At 41.5% G+C, this 20,916-nt stretch overlaps 1 protein-coding gene across 1 annotated transcript; it reads left to right on the top strand.

Annotated features, from left to right (window-relative positions):
- Positions 1–17,924: 17,924 nt before the first annotated feature.
- Positions 17,925–19,829, top strand: LOC131629558 (uncharacterized). The gene is made up of 3 exons (XM_058900340.1): positions 17,925–18,631; positions 18,785–18,997; positions 19,208–19,829. Exons 1-3 carry the CDS (start codon positions 17,925–17,927, stop codon positions 19,827–19,829), a joined length of 1,542 nt encoding a protein of 513 aa, XP_058756323.1.
- The last annotated feature ends 1,087 nt before the right edge of the window (positions 19,830–20,916 follow it).

Here is a 20,916-nt window from a genome sequence, read left to right as displayed (position 1 = left end):
GATTCTAAATCCAACATATAGATCAATACATATTCTCTATGTAGGCTTCCGACATATTAATTCCTTACTTCCCACGAGTAGTACTCATAACACTACTTCACATCACACTTTCGCTGCGCGACTCTGATTACCCGTCTTAAGTCATCATCCACCATGTTGCACTCTTTCATATTCACTTCTTCATAAGTTCACACAACATAGTGAGTGATTATTCTCACGGCTTAGCATTCATCACATCTTAAACCATTAAGGTAACAAAACAAGTTCATCCCATCTATATGATTTCCGTCTACTACCAACAAGAGATTTAGGGTGATCAAGTCCTAAATTTGTCAATATTAGTTGAAAATCATATTTAAGCATAAACCGTCGTTACTACATAATAGTGTCCATTTTCCGAGTTTGCACCCAAACTCATTAACATCTTCATAGTCCAATAATTCACTACGGTGTCCTTATAGAATATCCTTCTGAGGCTCAAAACATCAGTTACACAAATCCAATCACTCAACCTCATTACATCGTTTTCGTCGATTCTGAATTCACCGCCTTTACTTTGGTAATTCAAAGTCAACCTATCGATCAAGTCAACATCATCTTTCTGACCTTCTCTAATCTTGTTAAGAATACTACTAGTCATCTTCTAGCACACTCAATATAACACTATTAAGAGTGCCTTCACATACTAACTCAAGTCTCTAAATTGTCCAATTAGATCCAACTCATTCATCATTAGCACCGACATTTTAAAGACTTCCTACGCAACACAATAGCACAACATTCATACTCGTGGTTTTAATCCAAATTTTATTACATCCTTCACGTCCAGATATCATCCCACTCGGAACCTCAACAAAGTCTTCCTCACGTCAACAAATGTTAGAAATTCCCTACAATTCTTCTTTTATACTTATCGTTATTTTGCCATCACAAATACGATTCCAAGGGTTCTAAAGTTTATCCCATCTTTACTACTAATGCACTCTTCACTAAAATCCATCGGTATTCAAATCATCTTTGTGACCGAACATCTCATCGACTTATTCATCAACAACATGTTCTACTCCACGTCGTTTCAAACAATCGCGGTAGTAGGCATTCTTATTCAACAAGTTTCACGCTTCTATAACCGACTTCAGAACCTCTCCTCATAGGGTCACTCTACCGTATTGATAACTCTTCCATAAATTAGAACACAATCCCTCCTCCTCGTAGGTTCAAACGGTACATTAATCCGACACTCGAAACCCAAGATATGAATTTTCCAATCATTGCCCGAAAATGCAACACTGACATCATGCAGCGACACTCTATACGATATATCCAAAACTCCTCAATTGGTAAATTCAATTCTTAAAATTTCTCCTCAACAAATCTTCCAATTATTCCTTCGATCCATTCAACACTGACACTGACATCCCGTGCAGTACCAATAAACAAGTCTAGTTATAAGAACAAGAGTAACCGTAACTTCGCCTCCTTCCAACGTCATCCTGTCACAATTAATTATGTTACAGCTGCTGCAACCATTTTTATAACAAAGTTCATCTCGTTAGCTTTCCGATGCTTCAAACGGAACTCAATTCGGATGTCCAGAACTCCAGTTATGAATTTTCGAAGTTCCGCAGCTATTCAGCAATTTTCCTGCGTTTTGCTTACGAAAATCTCTCTCCAAAACTCATTCTCTTCAACTCTATCACATTCCAAACAGCCCCTTATCATATCTCTTTACTTCCAAACATCATTATAACTTGAGCAACACTTCTCATCGCCGAAGCGCAATTTCTGAAACATTACTACATCAATCCTCTTCGCAAACTTGCAGCTGAACCTCTTCTGAGTCGTAAGGCTACTCAACTGACAACTTCGCAGCACACCAGCAGAGCTGACACATCGCAACTCTCCAATCTCCTTCTCTTACAATAACTGTCAATTACCTCTAATCACCTTCCTTCAAGATGTTCCAACTCAATTCCCAGTGAAGTCTTAATTCCAAGTCACCTTCAACTCGGAAAACAACAAACTTCCACAACGCTTGCACTGTTGCCAACAACAGCCGACTGAATCAATCATCTTACAACCGAAACATAACTGAGAAGCGAAACTTCTCCCACAGTTATTTCAATCCAACACCTGCAACAAACAGCCAAGTACCGACAGTGATTCACTCACATGTCGCGTACCAAGGGATAATATGCCGACAGTATTCAACCATCGTGCAACTCAACTGACTCGACAATTGGCCGGACGGACCGACCTGCTCTGATACCACTATTGTAACACCCTTCTAATACCCCGCATAAATAATAAATAATAATCAGAGTAAACATGAAAAAGGGCATTACAACTTCCAAATAATTAAACAATAATACTCATGTCATGCCATAAAAGAGAACGTCAACCAAATTTATTCAGATCATCATGTTTATCACAGCGGAATTATCTTTAACATCTGAATAATAAACAGCCAAGTCACAGACTTAAAGCATCAACATAAAAATCCATCCGAAATAAAAAGAGTTTAACAAGTAACTCTAAACGACGCCCCCAGTGTTACAATATCAGAGCATGACACCGACGCTATACCAAATAAACTGACTCATGAGCTAATCCTCACCGAGCCAAAAGCCGCTACTCGCCAATCTGAAATCATCAAAGTAAGGGTGAGTCTCATTCACAATTAACAAATGTTATCGAATCATAAACAATAACACATCATAGTTACATTATTCATCCAATTTCATTATATTCAGATTGTCAGGAAGTACTCATCAACACACAACAACAAATAGAATACATTACCAAGAGACAACACCATAATTCATCCAAACAAATCATAACCATCATACAATCATCACATATTATAACATTGGACAATCTTCCATTCATGTTATAATAACACAAGTAGCCTAATGCAAATGCAACTATATGCATGTGGTACCAAAATCTGGGATAACCCAACTCACCGATCCACCATCGTCAAGGATACGGCAACACCCACTCACTAATTCCACACAATGGGAATTAGCTACCACTGATCCACCATCGTCAAGGATCAGCCACATAATGATTATGAATGCATGTATCAACCATAACATGCTTATCACCCACATAAATCAACCAAATGTCATAATCATCAACCACCACAATAATCAATAGCCATACACAATTATGCTATTTCTCAACCACAATAAAATACATATTTTACATCAACAATATGTGTATAACAAACACCAATTACACCCACAACATCATAACAGGTAAATCATTCATTATACAGTGCAACAACGATAACACCCCTCACAATCGTGTACCAAGTACAACAAAGCAACTCATCAACGACAGAGTATTTACCTCATCATTCCTCAAAACACATGATAACCATATTTACCATGAACAACACCCATTTGCACAATTAACAGAAGCAACCAAATTATCACAACATACATCATTGCACATATTCAATTATGCACACAACAACCATTGCACCTCATCAGCTATGCAAAACCAGAATAAACCACATTTGAAGAAAATGATACTTTTTAAAATAAAATCAAGTTGTTATTGTTTTATTCGTTTCATATGGTAGAACATTCAATTTAAGGAACAACGTCCAAAACGGCGTCTAAAACTGACTTACGGTTTGAAAGTTACACATCTTTAACTTTTTACAAGAAAACAGTTATCGCTACAGCACGCGGCGCAACCAAAGTTCGCGGCGCGACCTGAAGCATACAAACACGTTCGCGGCGCCAACCTATGCACGCGGCGCGATGCGAGAAAACAAGTACGCCTTCGCGGCGCGCACCTACCTTCGCGGCGCGAACTGGCAAAAACCAGAGATCTCACATCGATTGACAGCATTACGGGATTCATCCCAAAATCCCCAAAACCCAACCAAGTTATGTCATGAACCTCAATTACCACCATATCAGCCACATACATGTTATAACACAAATATAACACACAAAGAGGATCATTCAATCATCATAACAATCATATAATCATACAATTCATCAAATCATACAATTCCCCTCAAAATCATCCCAAAACCCCAATCCATCATATAACCAATTGACACAAACAAAGCATCTAATCAGTCCTATTATCTATAATACGATAAAAGATATTAACCGGAAGAGTCCCCCCTTACCTTAGCCAAAGATCTTGATTAGCCCTCTTCCTCTTCTGTTCCTCTTTCACGTATCAGTTTTCCAATCTCTCATCTCCTCTGCTCTGCTTTTCACGTTCCTTTTTCCTTTTTCCCAATTTTCCTTATTTCCTTTATTTTATGAAAACATAAAATAATTAGTAATGGGCTTACTCTCTTAGCACCCCCATACTACTAATCTCGCCATTCCAGCCCAATGGCCCTTAATCCATAATTCTCCAATAATTCAACAAAATACCAAATAATTCTAAATAATAATTTAATTTCCGATCCGGGCTCGGATGGCCAACTTTGACGTGCAACGCATATTGGTCGATCAAGGAAGTTCAGTTGACATCATGTACTCCCAACTGTTCAAAACACTGCAACTTAACGACAGCCACCTCACCCCCTACTGAGGATCGGACCTACAAAGTTTCAACGGCACGGTCACTAAATCGTGTGGCTTCGTCGAGCTTATAGTTTCCATCGGATCAGCGGAAACCGTGAGGGCCGTTAAGGTCCCATTCCTGGTCATCGACTGCCCGTCGATATACCAATGCATCCTTAGACGCCCGACCCTGGCCGAATTGATTGCGGTCCCTTCAACCGTGAATCTCAAACTCAAATATTACACAACCAAAGGACAAGTCGCAACACTCAACAGCGACATTGAAGCGGCAAGGAGATGCTTCGAAGCCTCCGCCAAAGGCTTGAGTACGATAAAGACACCCGCTCAAGAGAAAACAGCGACCAACGCTATCTCCGAGACCAACCGATTAATGTCGCGCATCGACACGGTCGACCTCGACAGCTGTTTCTTGGGAGAACCCGAGCAGAGCGCAAACGCAGGTACATCAGAAGGGATCCTCCGGCCAATTCCAGACGCAGACTTCGAACTCGTGGCCCTCGGAGAAGATCCAACCAGGGGAGTCCAGATCGGAGCAGACCTGCCAGACCTGGCCAAAAGACAACTCAAAGTTTGCCTCCACGAAGACGCCGACCTATTCGCTTGGAGCGCCGCCGAGATGCCCGGGCTCCATCCAGAAGTGGCTTTCCATCACCTGACTATCGACCCCGCTTGCAAGGCTATCGCCCAGAGAAGCAGAAAACAATCACCAGAGAAAACGGCTCCGGCCGAACTAGCTGTAAAAGACCTCCTAGAGGCAAAATTTATATCTGAGGCCAAGTATACCACTTGGCTCTCCAATGTTGTACTTGTTAAAAAATCAAATGGAATATGACGCATGTGCACTGACTACACCGATCTCAATAGGGCTTCCCCAAAAGTTACTTATCCTCTTCCTAATATAGATAAACTAGTCGATAATTCCGCCGGTTTTAAATTACCTTCATTCATGGACGCCTACTCCGGGTACAATCAAATACACATGGCTAAAATTGACAAGAAATACACGGCCTTCATGACCGAATCAGGCAACTACTATTACAACGTAATGCCCTTCGGTCTGAAAAACGCCGGCGCGACATACCAACGCATGATGAACAAAGTGTTCCGAGCAGAAATAGGTGACATGCTCGAAGTCTATATGGACGATATGATCGTCAAATCCCAAAAAGAAACCGATCATGCCGCCCATCTCAAAAGGGTTTTCGAGCAAGCCCGAAAGTGTAAGATGAGGTTCAACCCCGAGAAATGTACGTTCGGTGTTCGAGCAGGAAAATTCCTCGGTTTCTACCTAACAGAAAGAGGAATCGAAGCCAACCCAGATAAATGCAGGGCTTTTTCGGATTTGCCCACCCCGAGCTCAAAAAAGTCCATCCAAACCTTAAACGGCATGCTCACGTTGCTATCCAGGTTTGTGGCCAAATCCGCCCAGCATGCCCTTCCCTTGTTTAAACTCTTGCGTAAGGAAACTGCTTTCGAATGGACGGAAGAGTGTGAACGCGCCCTCTCCCATCTCAAGCAAGCCCTCTCCAGCCCACCGGTCTTATCCCGGCCTGAGGCTGGAGAAGTCCTATATCTCTATCTCGCCGTATCCACCGAGGCCGTCAGCGCGGCCTTAATACGAGAAACCCCAGAAGGCCAGAAACCCATTTACTTCACATGCAAAGCACTCCAAAGCCCCGAGGTCAGATATCAGCAAATCGAAAAAGGTCGGACTCACGTTAATAACCGCGGCCCAGGGACTCAGGCACTATTTCCTAACCCATACCATCGTCGTGCGAACCGAGCAACCCGTGAAGCAATCGCTTGCACGCCCCGATATGGCCGGAAGGATGCTCCGTTGGTCATTAGAGCTTGCCGAGTTCGACATCAAATACGAAGGAAGAAAAGCCCTTAAGGCACAAGTCTTGGCAGATTTCGTGGCCGAAATAGCTTTCCCCGAAACAACAAACAACAACGCCCGGAGATAGACCTTATACGTGGACGGGGCATCCAGCTCAACTGGCAGCGGAGCAGGGATCATCCTAGAAAACGAGGAAGGAACCCTCATAGAAGTATCCCTCTCGCTCTCATTCCCAACATCCAACAACCAGGCCGAGTATGAGGCCCTGCTTGCCGGACTGCGCCTCGCAAACGATTTAGAAGCCGAGGAAATTGAGGTGTTCACCGATTCTCAACTGGTCGCATCCCATATCTCAGGCGAATATCAGCTCAAAAGCGAAGCCCTCGCCGAATATCTGGCCCTCGTACGAGAAAGACTAACCCGATTCAGGAGCGCCAAAGTAAAACACATCCCAAGGGAACACAACTCTCGGGCAGACGTCCTATCAAAACTAGCTAGTACGAGGAAGAAAGGGGGCAACAAATCTATAATCCATAAAATATTGCCAAAACCCAGTACTGAATCTCCATTCGCACTAACACTCGTAAACGCGATAGGGGATGCGTCCTACTGGATGACCCCCCGTATATAATTACCTAACTAGCGACCTCCTGTCTGCCGATCCCAAAGAGGCCTCCGTAATCCGAAGGAGAGGCTGCTCATACGTCTTGGTCGAAAATCGCCTCTACCGACGAGGATTTTCCATACCCCTCCTCAAATGCATAGAGGAGGGCACAGTTCCCCACATACTCCGAGAGATACACGAGGGAATCAACTCGCAACACTTAGGAGGGAGATATCTCGCCCGGAAAGCCCTCCGAGCCGGATACTATTGGCCCACAATGCAAGACGACGCCAAGGAATACGTAAAGAAATGCGACAAGTGCCAGCATTTTGGGGACATGCACCTTGCACCCCCTAACGAACTCAAGTCTTTGTCATCTCCATGGCCATTCGCGTGGTGGGGCATTGATCTCCTCGGCCCGTTCGTAACCGGGAGCAATCAGAACAAGTATCTAATAGTCGCGGTCGACTATTTCACTAAGTGGATCGAGGCCAAACCATTAGCCAAAATCACCTCCTTAAATGTACTTCGCTTCTACAAAAGAAACATCCTCGCCCAATTCGGCGTACCCTTGGCCATCATCACCGACAATGGCACCCAGTTCACCGACGGGCGTTTTCAAGAATTCATCACGAAATTAGGAACCAAACAACATTTCGCATCAGTCGAGCATCCCCAAACAAACGGGAAAGCGGAGGCCGCTAACCGAGTAATATTGAGGGGCCTCAAAAGAAGACTGGATGAAATAAAAAGGGGATGGGTCAAAGAGCTACACAACGTCCTCTGGGCCTATCGCACCACCCCGCACTCCACCACCGGGGAGACCCCCTTCCGACTGACATACGGGACAGAGGCTGTGATCCCCGTCAAAATACATGTGCCCTCAAGACGCACCGAAGATCCCCTCGAAACAAAGGGCAACATCGAGGCAATTAGAGAAGAGCTCGACTTGGTCGAGGAAATCCGGACCAGAGCCGCCCTACGCGAAGCCTCGCTCAAGCAAAAAATCACCCTAAGACATGACGTAAAGGTCATCAAACGGGAATTCAAAGTAGACAGCCTAGTGCTCAAAAGAAACCACAAAGATTCCCGAGAAGGAAAATTGGTCGCAAATTGGGAAGGCCCCTATCGTATCCGAGCAAGGACAGAAAACGGGGCATACTACCTAGAGAATTTGCAAGGAGAAGAACTCGCTCGACCTTGGAACGCTGAAAAACTTAAACAATACTACAGCTAAAAACACAGGTGCGGCCTAGTACGCGTCGAGCACCTCTAACTGAAACAAAAGGACAGAAGCCTGCTCTCTTAATTGAACAGACTCCTTGTCCTTCGGGGAACCCGAATACCGAGCATCCCCGTCGTAATCGTGTACCACGAAGGCAGAACGCCCCGCTCGCGAGGGGACCGTTCACGCCATGAGCCTCGGAGCTCAACACAACGAAATCCGAGACTCACCACACGCCAGGCGCATGTCCCCAGTAATCGACCACAGTTCCACACACTGGGCGATCAATATATTATAGTCGAGCAAACCTCCCAAATATGCAAAATAAACACACAAAACACAACAATGATACTTTATTCATCATTCATGAAGATTACAAAATGAACATCGAATGAAAGGGAAACGCTTCACTCCTCTCGACGAGCAAATTCCTCCGAGTGAAGATATTTACCAATCTTCATCCCATTCGGTCTCAGAACCATTCGCATCAACCACGACTCTTACACCAGTCGCCCGAGCACGAGCGTCTGAACCCAAAGAACTATGGGAACGAGAAGCAGAGTCGGGCAGAGCCTTCTTCTTCACCTTCTTCACTCTACAAGAGCACGAGGTTGAAGATACCTTCTTTCCTTCAGCTCCACTCATTCCTGCGAGAAATGAAGAAAGAGAGGTCCATGAGACCTTCTTTTATAAAGGAAGAAGGGGAACATAAAGCTAGGGAAACGAACAAAGCCTTTAATGAGGGGGACATAAAGCTAGGGAAATGAACAAAGCCTTTAATGAATAAAGACGTTGGAAATCGGTAACTCACCTCCCAAAAAGCACATAACGCATGCACACGAATTCCAAGGAAACTAACAAAAGCGTTAAAAACTAAGTACTGTTAAATAAAGACGGGCAAAAAGCCCGATAATGTGCCCAACTACGACCATAAAGACCGAGCTGGTAAATATACGTACAAAATAAGAATGGAGGGCATACCCCCCAGAAAATCTGATCGGTCACCATTTCTATTAAGTTTCCGTCGTTTATCCGGCAAAAATTCATCGTTTTGGTAACACATTTGGTTGTTTTATTGCTTTTATGTTAAGTTTATCATGTTTATTAATTTATAGTATTGCATAGCATTTTGTTTAAAGTTTATGTCAAAAGAGCATCTTTATGCCTTTGTTTGGTAGTGTTAGTGTTTCAGGTTGATGTGTTTGATCAGAGGAAACAATGGACGCAATTAGGGGACTTTGGAATGCGGAGAGATGGAAGTTTAAGAGGAATCAGGAGGAAAAACACGGGCACCCGTGTGAAAAAACACTGCCCGTGTGGAAAAGCCAAGGGAAAGCACAAAAAGACATCAAGACAGTGGAAAAGCACGGGCACCCGTGTGAAAAAACACTGCCCGTTCTTTTGGGCCTGATGCAAAATTCCAAACCACGTGAATCAGAAAATAAACACGGGCACCCGTGTGAAAAAACACGGCCCATGCTTTTGGGTGCGGACAGAAACTTCACTATTTGATCTATTTTACTCTGTCTTGTATTAAGGGTACTTTGGACTTTTTGCTGATACTGAGACTGATATTGAATCTACTTAAACGAAGTTTATGTAAGGAAAAAGGGACTTTTGACAGATTGGAAAAAAGAATACAAGAGAAGATTGGAGAAAGCAAGGGTTTGGGAGAGAAGAAGATCTTCATGAACGGAAGCAATTGAAGATTTAATCTCCTCCAATTTCTTGTAATGTCTTTATTCATTATTGTGTTTTCTTTGATTACTATGAGTAGCTAAACCCCCCAATGCTAGGGGGTGGCTCTGATTTCACTTTGTAATGACTCTGAGTTTGCAATTGCAATAACAATCATGTTTTTCATTGTTGATTTATTCTCCTGATGTTTCTAATGCTTTTCCTTTCGGACAAATCAGAATTGATGTATGATTATCGTTTAGGTTAGACAACCATTGATAATGCTTTCATGAGAATATGCTATAATTGATATTACCTAGGACTAGGATTACCTTATAGTAACCAGATATTCTTGATAACTTAATTGCTTGATTTCATTGTAAATCTCTAAGGACTTAGGGTTTAGGATGAAGGATCAAAGGTTTTTTCACTAAGGACTTAGGATCAAACAACCTTAAGAACCGATAATTGATTGTTGAAAATAAGTTGTTGCAATATAAATTTCAGAGTTGTTACATTGTCAATCATCCACTATCCCTAGCATGTTACTCATATTTGTTAAAAAGTCAATTTCATTTACTGCTTATTTTACTTTTCGCTAAGTGATAATCACCAAACAAAACCCAATTGAAGTTTTTGTTTAATTGAACTTTGAATTGAACTCATTATTCTTGCGCAGTCCCTGAGATCGATATTCGGGGAATTTTCCCTATTATTACAAGAGGCAAAATAGTACACTTGTTATTTTACCGATCAAGTTTTTGGCGCCGTTGCCGGGAACTACCATAATATTGAGTTTAAGTTGAGTTCAATTAGAATTTTGTTGCTCTGCGACTAAAATTTTATTTTCTGCACTTTTTATTTTTTTAATTCTAATATTTGTCTAATTTGTGTATGCGAGGTAAGGCCTCAGCTGAATTTCTTTTTGACGCGGAAATTTAAAGAACCTTGCACGCAAGGCGTAGACTAGCTCGTCAAGAGAAACTGGAATCCGAAGAAGAAGTTGTGACAATTCATTCAGATTCTGAAAGTGAAGAGGAAGTTATGGGCGAGAATCCATCTCCACCTGAGAGACTTCTCGGAGACTATGGTGCTACAAACACACCGGGTGGTAGACTAACAATTGTCAACCAACCGGTAAATGCGGCCAATTTTCAATTGCATCCAAGCACCATCACTCAGCTCGAAAGAAAGCCTTTCACCAGAAAGGTTAATGAAGATGCAAACAAGCACTTGCAGAGATTTCTGACCATGAGTACGACTTTAAAAATTGAAGGGCATATAGAAGAGGCGAAGAAGCTGAGAATGTTCCCGTTCACCTTGGCCGAAGAAGCAGAAGAGTGGTTCTATTCCCTCCCAGCGGAAAGTATCACATCGTGGGAAGAGATGGAAAAGGCCTTCCTGAATGAGTATTTTCCAGCGTCAGTCTTTCTACGAAAAAGGTATGAAATTCTGAATTTTAAGCAGAAGGAGGGTGAACCGTTGGAAGATGCCTACAAAAGATTCAAGAGGATCCTCCTAGCATGCCCAATTCATAACATGGATCATACTGAACAGATGCAAGTGTTTGTTAATGGGCTCAAAATAAAGACAAAGCAGTTGATCGATACTGCAGCCGGTGACTCAACGAATTTCTCAACAGCCACTGGTATTAAGAAGATCATTGAAGCGATAACTGCAAATGAGCATCTAGAGTTGTATGACAGGTGTACTAACAAACTTGAGGGAAGAATTGATCTGAAGTTGGAGACTTCTAAAATTCGGGTTGAAGATGCAATAGCCGTAGAAGTTGAAAAGAAATTGAAGGCTATGAATATAGGTACACAACAGGTGGCTCAAGTTCAACAAGCGCAACCTGTCAGCTGTGAAATCTGTAATGGTCCTCACCAAACTGTATATTGTGTTGCAACTCCTAAGCAGATTGAAGAAATCAAATTCTTAAGGCAAAACAATCCGTATTCTAACACCTATAATCCAGGGTGGAAGAATCATCCAAATTTTGCTTGGAAAGATCAACAACAACAAGGCACCCAGAAGGCAGAATGGGAAGTGGCAATTGAAAGATTGGCTGGGCAATGTCTCAGTTCCAAGAAGAAACAAGAAACAACCACAGAAATACCACCCCTCAATTAAAAATCTGGAAGTTCAAGTGGGTCAGATAGCACAACATCTCTGTCATACCCCAAAATTTGCCCATCACATTTTTAGATATCTTGGCTCAAGCAGTCTCCTCAGGCTCATATGATATCCAATTGCAAGCATGTTCACTCTCCTCCTAAACAATGAAGACCAAAACTAGGGTTTTGTTTCTTTCCAAGAAAAATCAACTTCTGATACCTCAAGTGGACTTCATGGTATCTCATATGCCTCATAGTATCCTCAGGCCAAGTGTCAAGCCCTGATTCAAAAGGTTACTCAGTCAACTGCTCAAACGATCAATAATCGACTGGTTGACCTAAAAGTCAAACTATGGACAAACCATAATCAAAACTTCTGATTTTTGGTCAACATCCTCATTATGGAGTATCATTCATCATTTGATCAAGGATTGATCATGATTCATCAAGAAAATCTCCAGAATCATCAAGAACCTGAGTTTCTAAATTAGGTTTTTTAAGGGAAAAGTCAACTAAACTTTGACCGGCCATAACTCCCACATGGAACATCAGAAATTTCCCATCCAAATCTCAATTTGAAGGAAATTGAATTCTCTACAATTTTGTCTTTCACACGCCAAGGCCAAAAATGCTTCATTTGAGAGATACGAGCCAAAACATTACAGGTCCTTCTAAAGGATCGCAAAAAATCATTTTTTCTCAAAGCTCATAACTTGGACATGGTAAAATCACTTGAGATGAAATCAAAAGGGTCATTTAGAGGACATCTTGGGCTTTCTAAAAAGTCCTAGAACATGGTTATATGATAAAATTTGAAGGAGATACGAGGCTCAGAAGTTGGTCGATTTTCAAGAAAAGTGTGAAACCTTAATTGGCAAAATACATACTTTTGAGCAATGGGCCTTAACATTTGTTTTGACCACGTGATCTTAAGTCCAAAGGAGGCCCACGAGGAGACATTTGGCTACCGCGTGGTGTCATAAGCACTAATTCGCCCTTAGAACCTTAGTTGAACTTGACTTTGGCCTATAGGAAGTAGCGAGATAGCTGGCTTTGGATTCCTGACTGAAGCCGGTTGATACTCGATGCTACACTCATTGAGATTGGACTCTAGGGATGCTTTTGGCTGGCCGATCGAGTGCCATGTTGAGACAATGCCCGCGAGAAAGATCAGGGATATGAGCACCATAGAACCCGGTTACTATTCTAGGACAGGTTGAACCAACTTAACTTCAGTGGGGAGGGTACTTACCTACGAACTTCATGCAAGCCTTTAAGCCTAAGGACACTTGTGTGACTTGTCTGTGTCTGCTACTAACCCTTTGGTTTTCTTGCAGGTTTTTCTTGTGGGACTCACCCGTCCTCACTATCTTACGCTTTGCCTGATGCATTGCATAACATCATGACATCATAACATCATAAGCATAACATGATTTAACTAACCCTTTCAAGGATCTTAGGAATTCAGGGCGCACAATTTCAGGTGCTCTTATCAAGGATTGAACTCTTATCAAGGGGCACGAGGATTTATTTTCCTCTGGCCACACACCTTCCAACTCAAAGACACAGTACCTATAAAGGGGCAAGAGGATTTATTTTCCTCTAACCATATAATTTCAAATTCAGAGGTATCCCGAATCAGAGGCTATGACCCACTGGATATGGTGAGCTTGATTCCCATAGAAGGACATCCAAGAATCAGAGTTCTTCAAACGAAGACGCGACTATACCATTTTCTAATGTTGCTAACTAATTTCCTAAAGATCCTTGAAAGCATTGCATTTGCATTCATAACATCGCATAACAGGTTTATACAACAGGTCTCTCATCTTCTCTCGCTATTTATTTCAGCACCAATGGATCTCGAGCAATCTGTCAAAGACCTTCAAGCTCAAAATGCAGAAATTCCAAGCCTTGATTCTGAATTTGTCCAAGGGGCAAGAAGAGCTGAAAACCATGCTAACTAAAAAGAAGAAGAAAGGCAAGAAGACTCTAGGGAACAAGAAACTAAAATAATTGCAAATAAATAAACCTGGAAGTAAAGCAGACGAAACAAACTTGAATAAAATTACGAACAAAGCAAATCTTGAAACTTGAATAAAGCTTTGAAATAATGTCGACAAGATTGTGATCCAAGAGTACATAAATTGTAGGCCTAAAACTAATAGTGTGGTAGTTCCTCAATGTGAGAAACTACCACTTTTACAAAGTGATAATATATGCCTAAAACTATGAACAGCGCTTCCGCGCCTAAAACTTGGATGCCTTCAAATGAATGCTCAGCCTCTTTTTATAGTGAATGGAAGTGGAAGTTATCACGTGAGAAGTAGTGGAGATAGTGGGAATTTGAGAAAATCATGGGGTGAGTGGACTTGGAATTGTCCACGAAATTAATGGAGAAAGTGGCGGGGTCCACGTGCTTTTGGAGACGGGCGTCTCTTAGTGGGCTTGGAGCTTGGGGACGTGGCAGTGGACTGGAGACGGGCGTCTCCACTTTTTGGGGAGAGCCTTTGAACGACTTGAGACGTGCGTCTCAAGTGGAGAAGATTTAGGAGGCAGCTGGAGACGGGCGTCTCCCACTTGGAGACGTGGCAGTGGACTGATGGGGACGTACGTTCCTTGATTTGTGGAGGGTGAGACAGACGTCTCCTTTGATGACGTGGCCCTTGGACTTTGGAGACGGGCGTCTTCATGCAATTGGGCCCTTGGACGGGCGTCTTAGCTTCTTCATAGTGGGAGCTTCAGCTCCTTCGTGGGCTGGACTTCCAAACTTGGTCCATCCTATTTGCACCCTTCACATACTTCAGCACCCCTTTTTCATCTTTTAAGCATAAATAGTAGTGGATTTAGCTCCATTTCTTCTCCTTTTCACAAATAGTCCTCAAAACGAACATAAAACCTAAAACAATGAAAATACCAGCATAATACCAACATAAAGCAACATAATTAAGATAAAATAGGGAAATAATATATGTAAATCAAGCCTAATATGTGATACATTTTCGCGTTATCATCTATCTATAAAATCAAATTTTTATTGAATCCGAGGGACAAATGATGTCGAACCCTCTACTAGGGTTTGTGAGTTCGTCTGACACGGAAATAGGTAATACTATTCCGGCAAGCTTGAAAAAGAGTACGGCGAAGATTGATCTACAGAAAAGAAGCACCAAAAAAGTCAAGGAAGGGGTGGTTCATTTGGTTGAGAAAGGTATCTCTTTCAGGGATATCATGGCTGGAAAAAGTGGAGATGAAATGGAGGAGGAAACTGAATTTGATTAGGAAGGATTGGGAATAAATGAAGACGATTATGGGGACATCAGAGTTGAGGAAGAATTTATAGGTGGTTATGAGTGCCCTAACTTTATTTTCTCGGAGAAGGAGGAAAAAAGAATTTAAAGACCATGGAAGAGAGGGGTGATTGTCAAGTTGCTAGGGAAGAAAGTTGGATACAAGGCTCTTGAGAACATGTTAAATCAAATGTGGGTTCGCAAAGGAATTATTAGTATCATTGACCTGAGCAATGATTATTATCTGGTGGCGTTCTCTCATGAGGATGATAAGAAGGCGACAATGCTGAACGGGCCGTGGTTCATCTATGACCACTATCTGACGCTAAAAAATTAGAGGCCGAACTTCCAACATAATATCGAATCCATCAACGAAGTGGCGGTGTGGGTTAGAATTGTGGGGATCCCAATAGAATACTATGATACTAGGGCATTAACATGCTTTGGTAATCGTATTGGCCGGACGATGAAGGTTGACAAAACCGCGACGAAACAAGAGAGGGGCAAGTATGCTCATATCTATGTTACTGTGAACCTGGCAAAACCACTACATGCTATGCTGAGAATCTAAGGAAGTAGCTACAAGATAGAGTATGAAGGGCTGCATTTGCTTTGTCTTATTTGTGGTTGTTACGGACATTACAAAGAAAGTTGTTCCTTCAATAGCAAGGGGAAGAATCTGTTGGGCGAGAATAGTAATGATGGGGAGAGACGTGCAGGTGATGAAGCTAAAGGTGATGGTAGTAGGCAAGAAGGGTCTAAGGTGGAAAAGGGCCCCTGGAAAATTGTTCGGAAGCAAGAGAGGGGGAAGAAGACGGTGGATGGCCGAAAAAACACGACTCCGATGAACTTCAATGGAAAATTTAATGCTGGAGGATCCCGTTTTCTAATTTTAGGAAAGAGGATACAGAAGTTAATGATGAATATAATGATAATTATGACAAAAATAATCCTAATATGGAAAAAGATGGGACAACAATGATTGCCTCTGATTATTCCATTATGGATAAAGTTTCAAATAAAAATAATAAATGGCAAGGATAATGGTGCTGATGTGGAGGACACGGGGGGGAAATATAAGAAGGATATTCTTGATTCTCTTACAAGCTTAGTAATTAATGTTGGGGTCCAGGAGTCTGAAACAGTAACGCTTAGCCAAAGACTAGGTAGCAAGAAACAAAAATTGAGAGTTAAAAATAAGAAAACTACTTTTGCAACATGTGGAGGTATTCAATTAAAGGAAAAATCATGAGGCATTAGCAGATCGGGTGTGGAGGGAATGCTTGAAAATTTTAAACCTAGAGCTACAAAAGAGGCAGAGAGATATGATTTATTCAGTTTAGTAAGGAGAAAGAAAAATGAGTTAGTTGAGGATGGGAGAGAAGTTTTACGTAAAAAGAATGCAACATTTCACACTCATGCATTGGTGGAGAGCCATGCAGAGAAGGAAGGAGGTATTGAGATTGATGAGCCACCAGATTTAATTGGAGCCAGACTCACGAACTTTTCCTATCCTATTAGGGAATCTCAACCAATGGGGCTGGATAGAGAGAAGGTACCTGATAGCACAACAAGTGAATCAACTCTAGTGGAGGGGAATATTAAAGTGGTGAAGGAAACTTCTTGATGATTGGATGCCCTAATATGTTCATTATGTTTTTATGATATGTACAAGTAAAAGAATAATGTGTTGGAATTGTAGAGGAGCCGCTAATAAAGCCTTCTTTAGATATTGCAAGAAATATTTAGATATCCATAATCCTAGTGTTTTGGTGATTATGGAAACTAGATGTGATCCGTTAAAAATTAAGAAGACGCTGTTGAAACTTGGTTTTGATTTGACAGAGTCTTCCGATAATAGAGGGTTTGCTGGTGGAATTGTTCTAGCTTGGAAATCTAAAGAAGTTCAGATCTAGGTGCATGATATAAATAGTAAGTATATTCACTCCAAAGTCTGCATGGAGCATGTGGATGATTGGTGGTTAATGACTGTGTACGCAAGTCCCAATGATAATTGCAAGAAGTTGCTTTGGGATAGCTTAAAAAACATTGCGAGGAATTTGATAGGAGGCTGGATGGTTGCAGGTGACTTTAACGACATTGATAATGTGAAAGATAAGAAGGGTGATTTGCCAGCTTCCGCGCAAAGATGTCATAAGATGAGGGAGAGAATAGGATCCTGCAAAATCAGCAACATTGAAATGCAGTGTCCCAAATTTACGTGGAGAGGTCCAATCTTTCATGGTGGCCAAAGAATTTACGAAAAATTAGATAGAGCCTTGAGTAATGACGAGTGAAAGGTACAGTTTCCTGATGCTTATGTCCAAGTCTTAGTGCGTGTTGAGTTCTCCGATCATCACCCTATCCTCATCAATATGCAAGAAGAAAACCGTGTGTATCAGAAATGCCCGTTCAGATTTGAAAATGTATGGCTCATACATGATACCTACAATAGCATACTCCAGGAGGTGTGGAAGAAGGATCAGTCACTTACGTGCAACCTTAATAATATTGTGACTGGTATTGATAAGTAGAAATTTGAGTTCTTTGATCAAATCAAAAGAATGAAGAGGATGGTTTTAAGAAGATTAGAGGGAGTACAACTTAAGATGCAGATGAGAGACAATTATGGTGGTATGAGGAAACTTGAGAAGCAGCTACAAAAGGAGCTTAGTGAAATTCTGAATAAGGAGGAAATGATGTGGTTTCAGCGATCGAGAACTATGTGGTTGGCAGATGGTGACCGCAATACAAAATATTATCACATGAAAACTTTGGCTAGGAGGAGAAAGAACAAAATAGTGATGCTCAAAGACGAGGATGGTACGTGGATTAGTGATCATGATACCCTAAAAATGAATGTTACAAAGTTTTATAAAAACCTTTTCTTGTGTCCACAAGGTTTGTGTAACTGGAGGCAGTCTCCCATCAGTTTTCCTAGGATATCTCTAGTGGAACTGGAAACACTGAAGGAGGATATTAGCGATATGGAAGTAAAGACAGCCCTTTTCTCCATGAAGCAAGCCTTGGAAAGCTCCAGGTCCGGATGGCTTTCCAGCTGGATTCTATCAGAAAGCGTGGAATATAGTGGGAATGGATTTAATACAATTGTCAAGGATGTGTGGAAGAATCCTAGTGGCATGGCTGACTTTAACAAAACTGATAATTGTCTCATCCCGAAAGTGGATCACCCAACCTCTGTGGCTCAATTCCGCCCTATTTACCTTTGTAATACGAACTACAAGATTATTAGTAAGGTGGTTGTAACGAGACTTAAGTTGTTTATGTCACAACTTGTTTCTCCACTTCAGGTCGGGTTTGTTCCTGGGAGATCAATCCATGAGAACATCATCATTGCCAAAGAAATCATGCATTCCATGCAAAAGAAAAAAGGAAAGAAAGGCTACTTTGCTATTAAAATTGATTTTTCAAAAGCTTATGAAAAGTTAAATTGGGAATTTATTTGAAGGATATTGGAGGAGATAGAACTTCCTAGGAATATCGTGATTGTCATTATGCATGGTGTGACTAGTGAGGAGACTAATATTAATTGGAATGGCAATAAGAACGAGTTTTTCAGACCGCAACGAGGAATTCGACAGGGTGATCCAATTTACCCTTATCTTTTTGTTCTTTGTATGGATAAGCATTCTCATTTGATAGAGCATGCGATTCTCGAGAAGTAATGGAAACCATTTCAAATTGGTAGGAATGGAGTTCTCATCTTGCATCTGATGTTTGCTGACGATTTGCTGATCTTTGGGGAAGCAAATGAAGCTCAGTTGAAATGTGTTAAGGATATTCTTGAGTCCTTCTGCTTAATGTCGGGATAGGAAATTAGCACTGAGAAATCGAGTATTCTTTTCAGTGATAATGTTCCTCGTTGCACCAGGAGTCATCTTATTCATATATCTAGATTTAGAGAAACTCAAAGCTTTAGCAAGTATCTAGGTATTCCTCTCAAAGGGAAAGCTAATAGGAAACAGGACTTCCAATATGTTGTAGATCAGGTGGCTAACAAACTATCAGGTTGGAAAGCTTGCAATCTCTCGTTTGCTGGTCGAGTGACATTAGCCAAAAGTGTCATTGAAGTTATACCTACTTATCCTATGATGACTAATCTTATCCCGAAAGCTTGCATTCAAGAAATTCAGAAAATTCAACGAAGTTTTATTTGGGGTGACTCATATTCGAGCAGGAAATTTCATGCGGTGAGTTGGGATAATGTTACAAGAGCAAAGTGTGATGGAGGTCTTGGTTTGAGAAATCTCAACATTATGAATACCGCTTGTAAAATGAAACTCGGGTGCAAGATTTTGAATGGTGATGACGACTTGTGGTGTCAAATTATGCACAAGAAATATAATGTGGTGCATAACAGCAGTAGCCTACAAGCCAAGAATTCTGACTCTTGCTTGTGGAAAGACATAGCTAGATCGTCGCTAGGGCTGGCTGATTTGAGTGTCTGGAGAATTGGCAATGGTTTGGACATCAATCCGTGGACGCATAGCTAGATTGATAGAGGCTCGCGGTTAGCAGATTTAAATCTCCATATCCCTGAAGATATCATTAATCTGAAAGCTGCTGATTTGGTCGATGACAAGGGTGGATGGAATTGGAACCTCCTCAACTGGATTCCAACTGATTTATAGCTTAAGATTGTAGCCATTGCACCTCCCTTGGATGATAATGGCTGTGACAAGTTAGTGTTCACCTCAGACGAAGAAGAAAATTTCTCGATTAATCGTATGTACAAGTACCTAGTACAGAGTGGTGACAATGATGATAGTAAGGTTTGGAATAGAATTTGGAATCTTAATGCTCCTGAGAGAGTCAAAACTTTTATTTAAATTCTTCAGCATGATCGCTTGCTTACGAATAATCGCATCAGCATGTTAGGTTTTGGTCTGGACGGTTGTTCCTTATGTGGAGCGGCCCACAATACCTCTATGCATGTACTGAGAGCCTGCAGTGTAGTGAAAGGTGTTTGGGACTGTATAGTTCCTAATACTCTCAGTTCTAATTTTTTCCTTGCAGGTTGGCACGAATGGATAAAGCTAAATATTCTCAGTGAGTTGCATGGTAGTAATGTTTGGGGAAATACCTGGGCAATTGCTTGTCATACGTTTTGGAACTGGAGGAACAAGGAGGTTCACAATCGTACTTTCAAGCGGCCAGCTTTTGTTGATAAGGTGCTTCAATACAAGAAGGCTATGGTTTTAAGCGGCAAGATAATGGAGAGAACCCAAGATGTTAAGCTCGTCCATTGGTGTACTCCTAAGAATGCTTTTGTGAAGCTGAACATTGATGGTGCTCACGATAATAATGGCTTATTAGGATGTGGTAGCATTATCAGAGATAGTCGTGGCGCTTGGATTTGAGGTTTTTCCAAATGCATTGGTTCTTGCGGCCCACTAATGGCTGAATTATGGAGTGTTTATATTGGTATCAAATTGGTTCTTGAACTTGGCTTCTTGAAAGTGGAGATTAAATCTGATTCTTGCAGAGCTGTTGATTGCATTAAGGTGAAGAATAAGAACAAAAATATGCTTGTGGGAGCTTAGTGTCTAATATAATCAATATGTTCTCTCAATTTAAAGA

Source organism: Vicia villosa, unplaced genomic scaffold, assembly GCF_029867415.1.
Source record: "Vicia villosa cultivar HV-30 ecotype Madison, WI unplaced genomic scaffold, Vvil1.0 ctg.000579F_1_1, whole genome shotgun sequence".
In the NCBI taxonomy this organism is placed as follows: Eukaryota; Viridiplantae; Streptophyta; class Magnoliopsida; order Fabales; family Fabaceae; genus Vicia; species Vicia villosa.
This window is presented reverse-complemented; position numbering and strand designations above follow the sequence as displayed.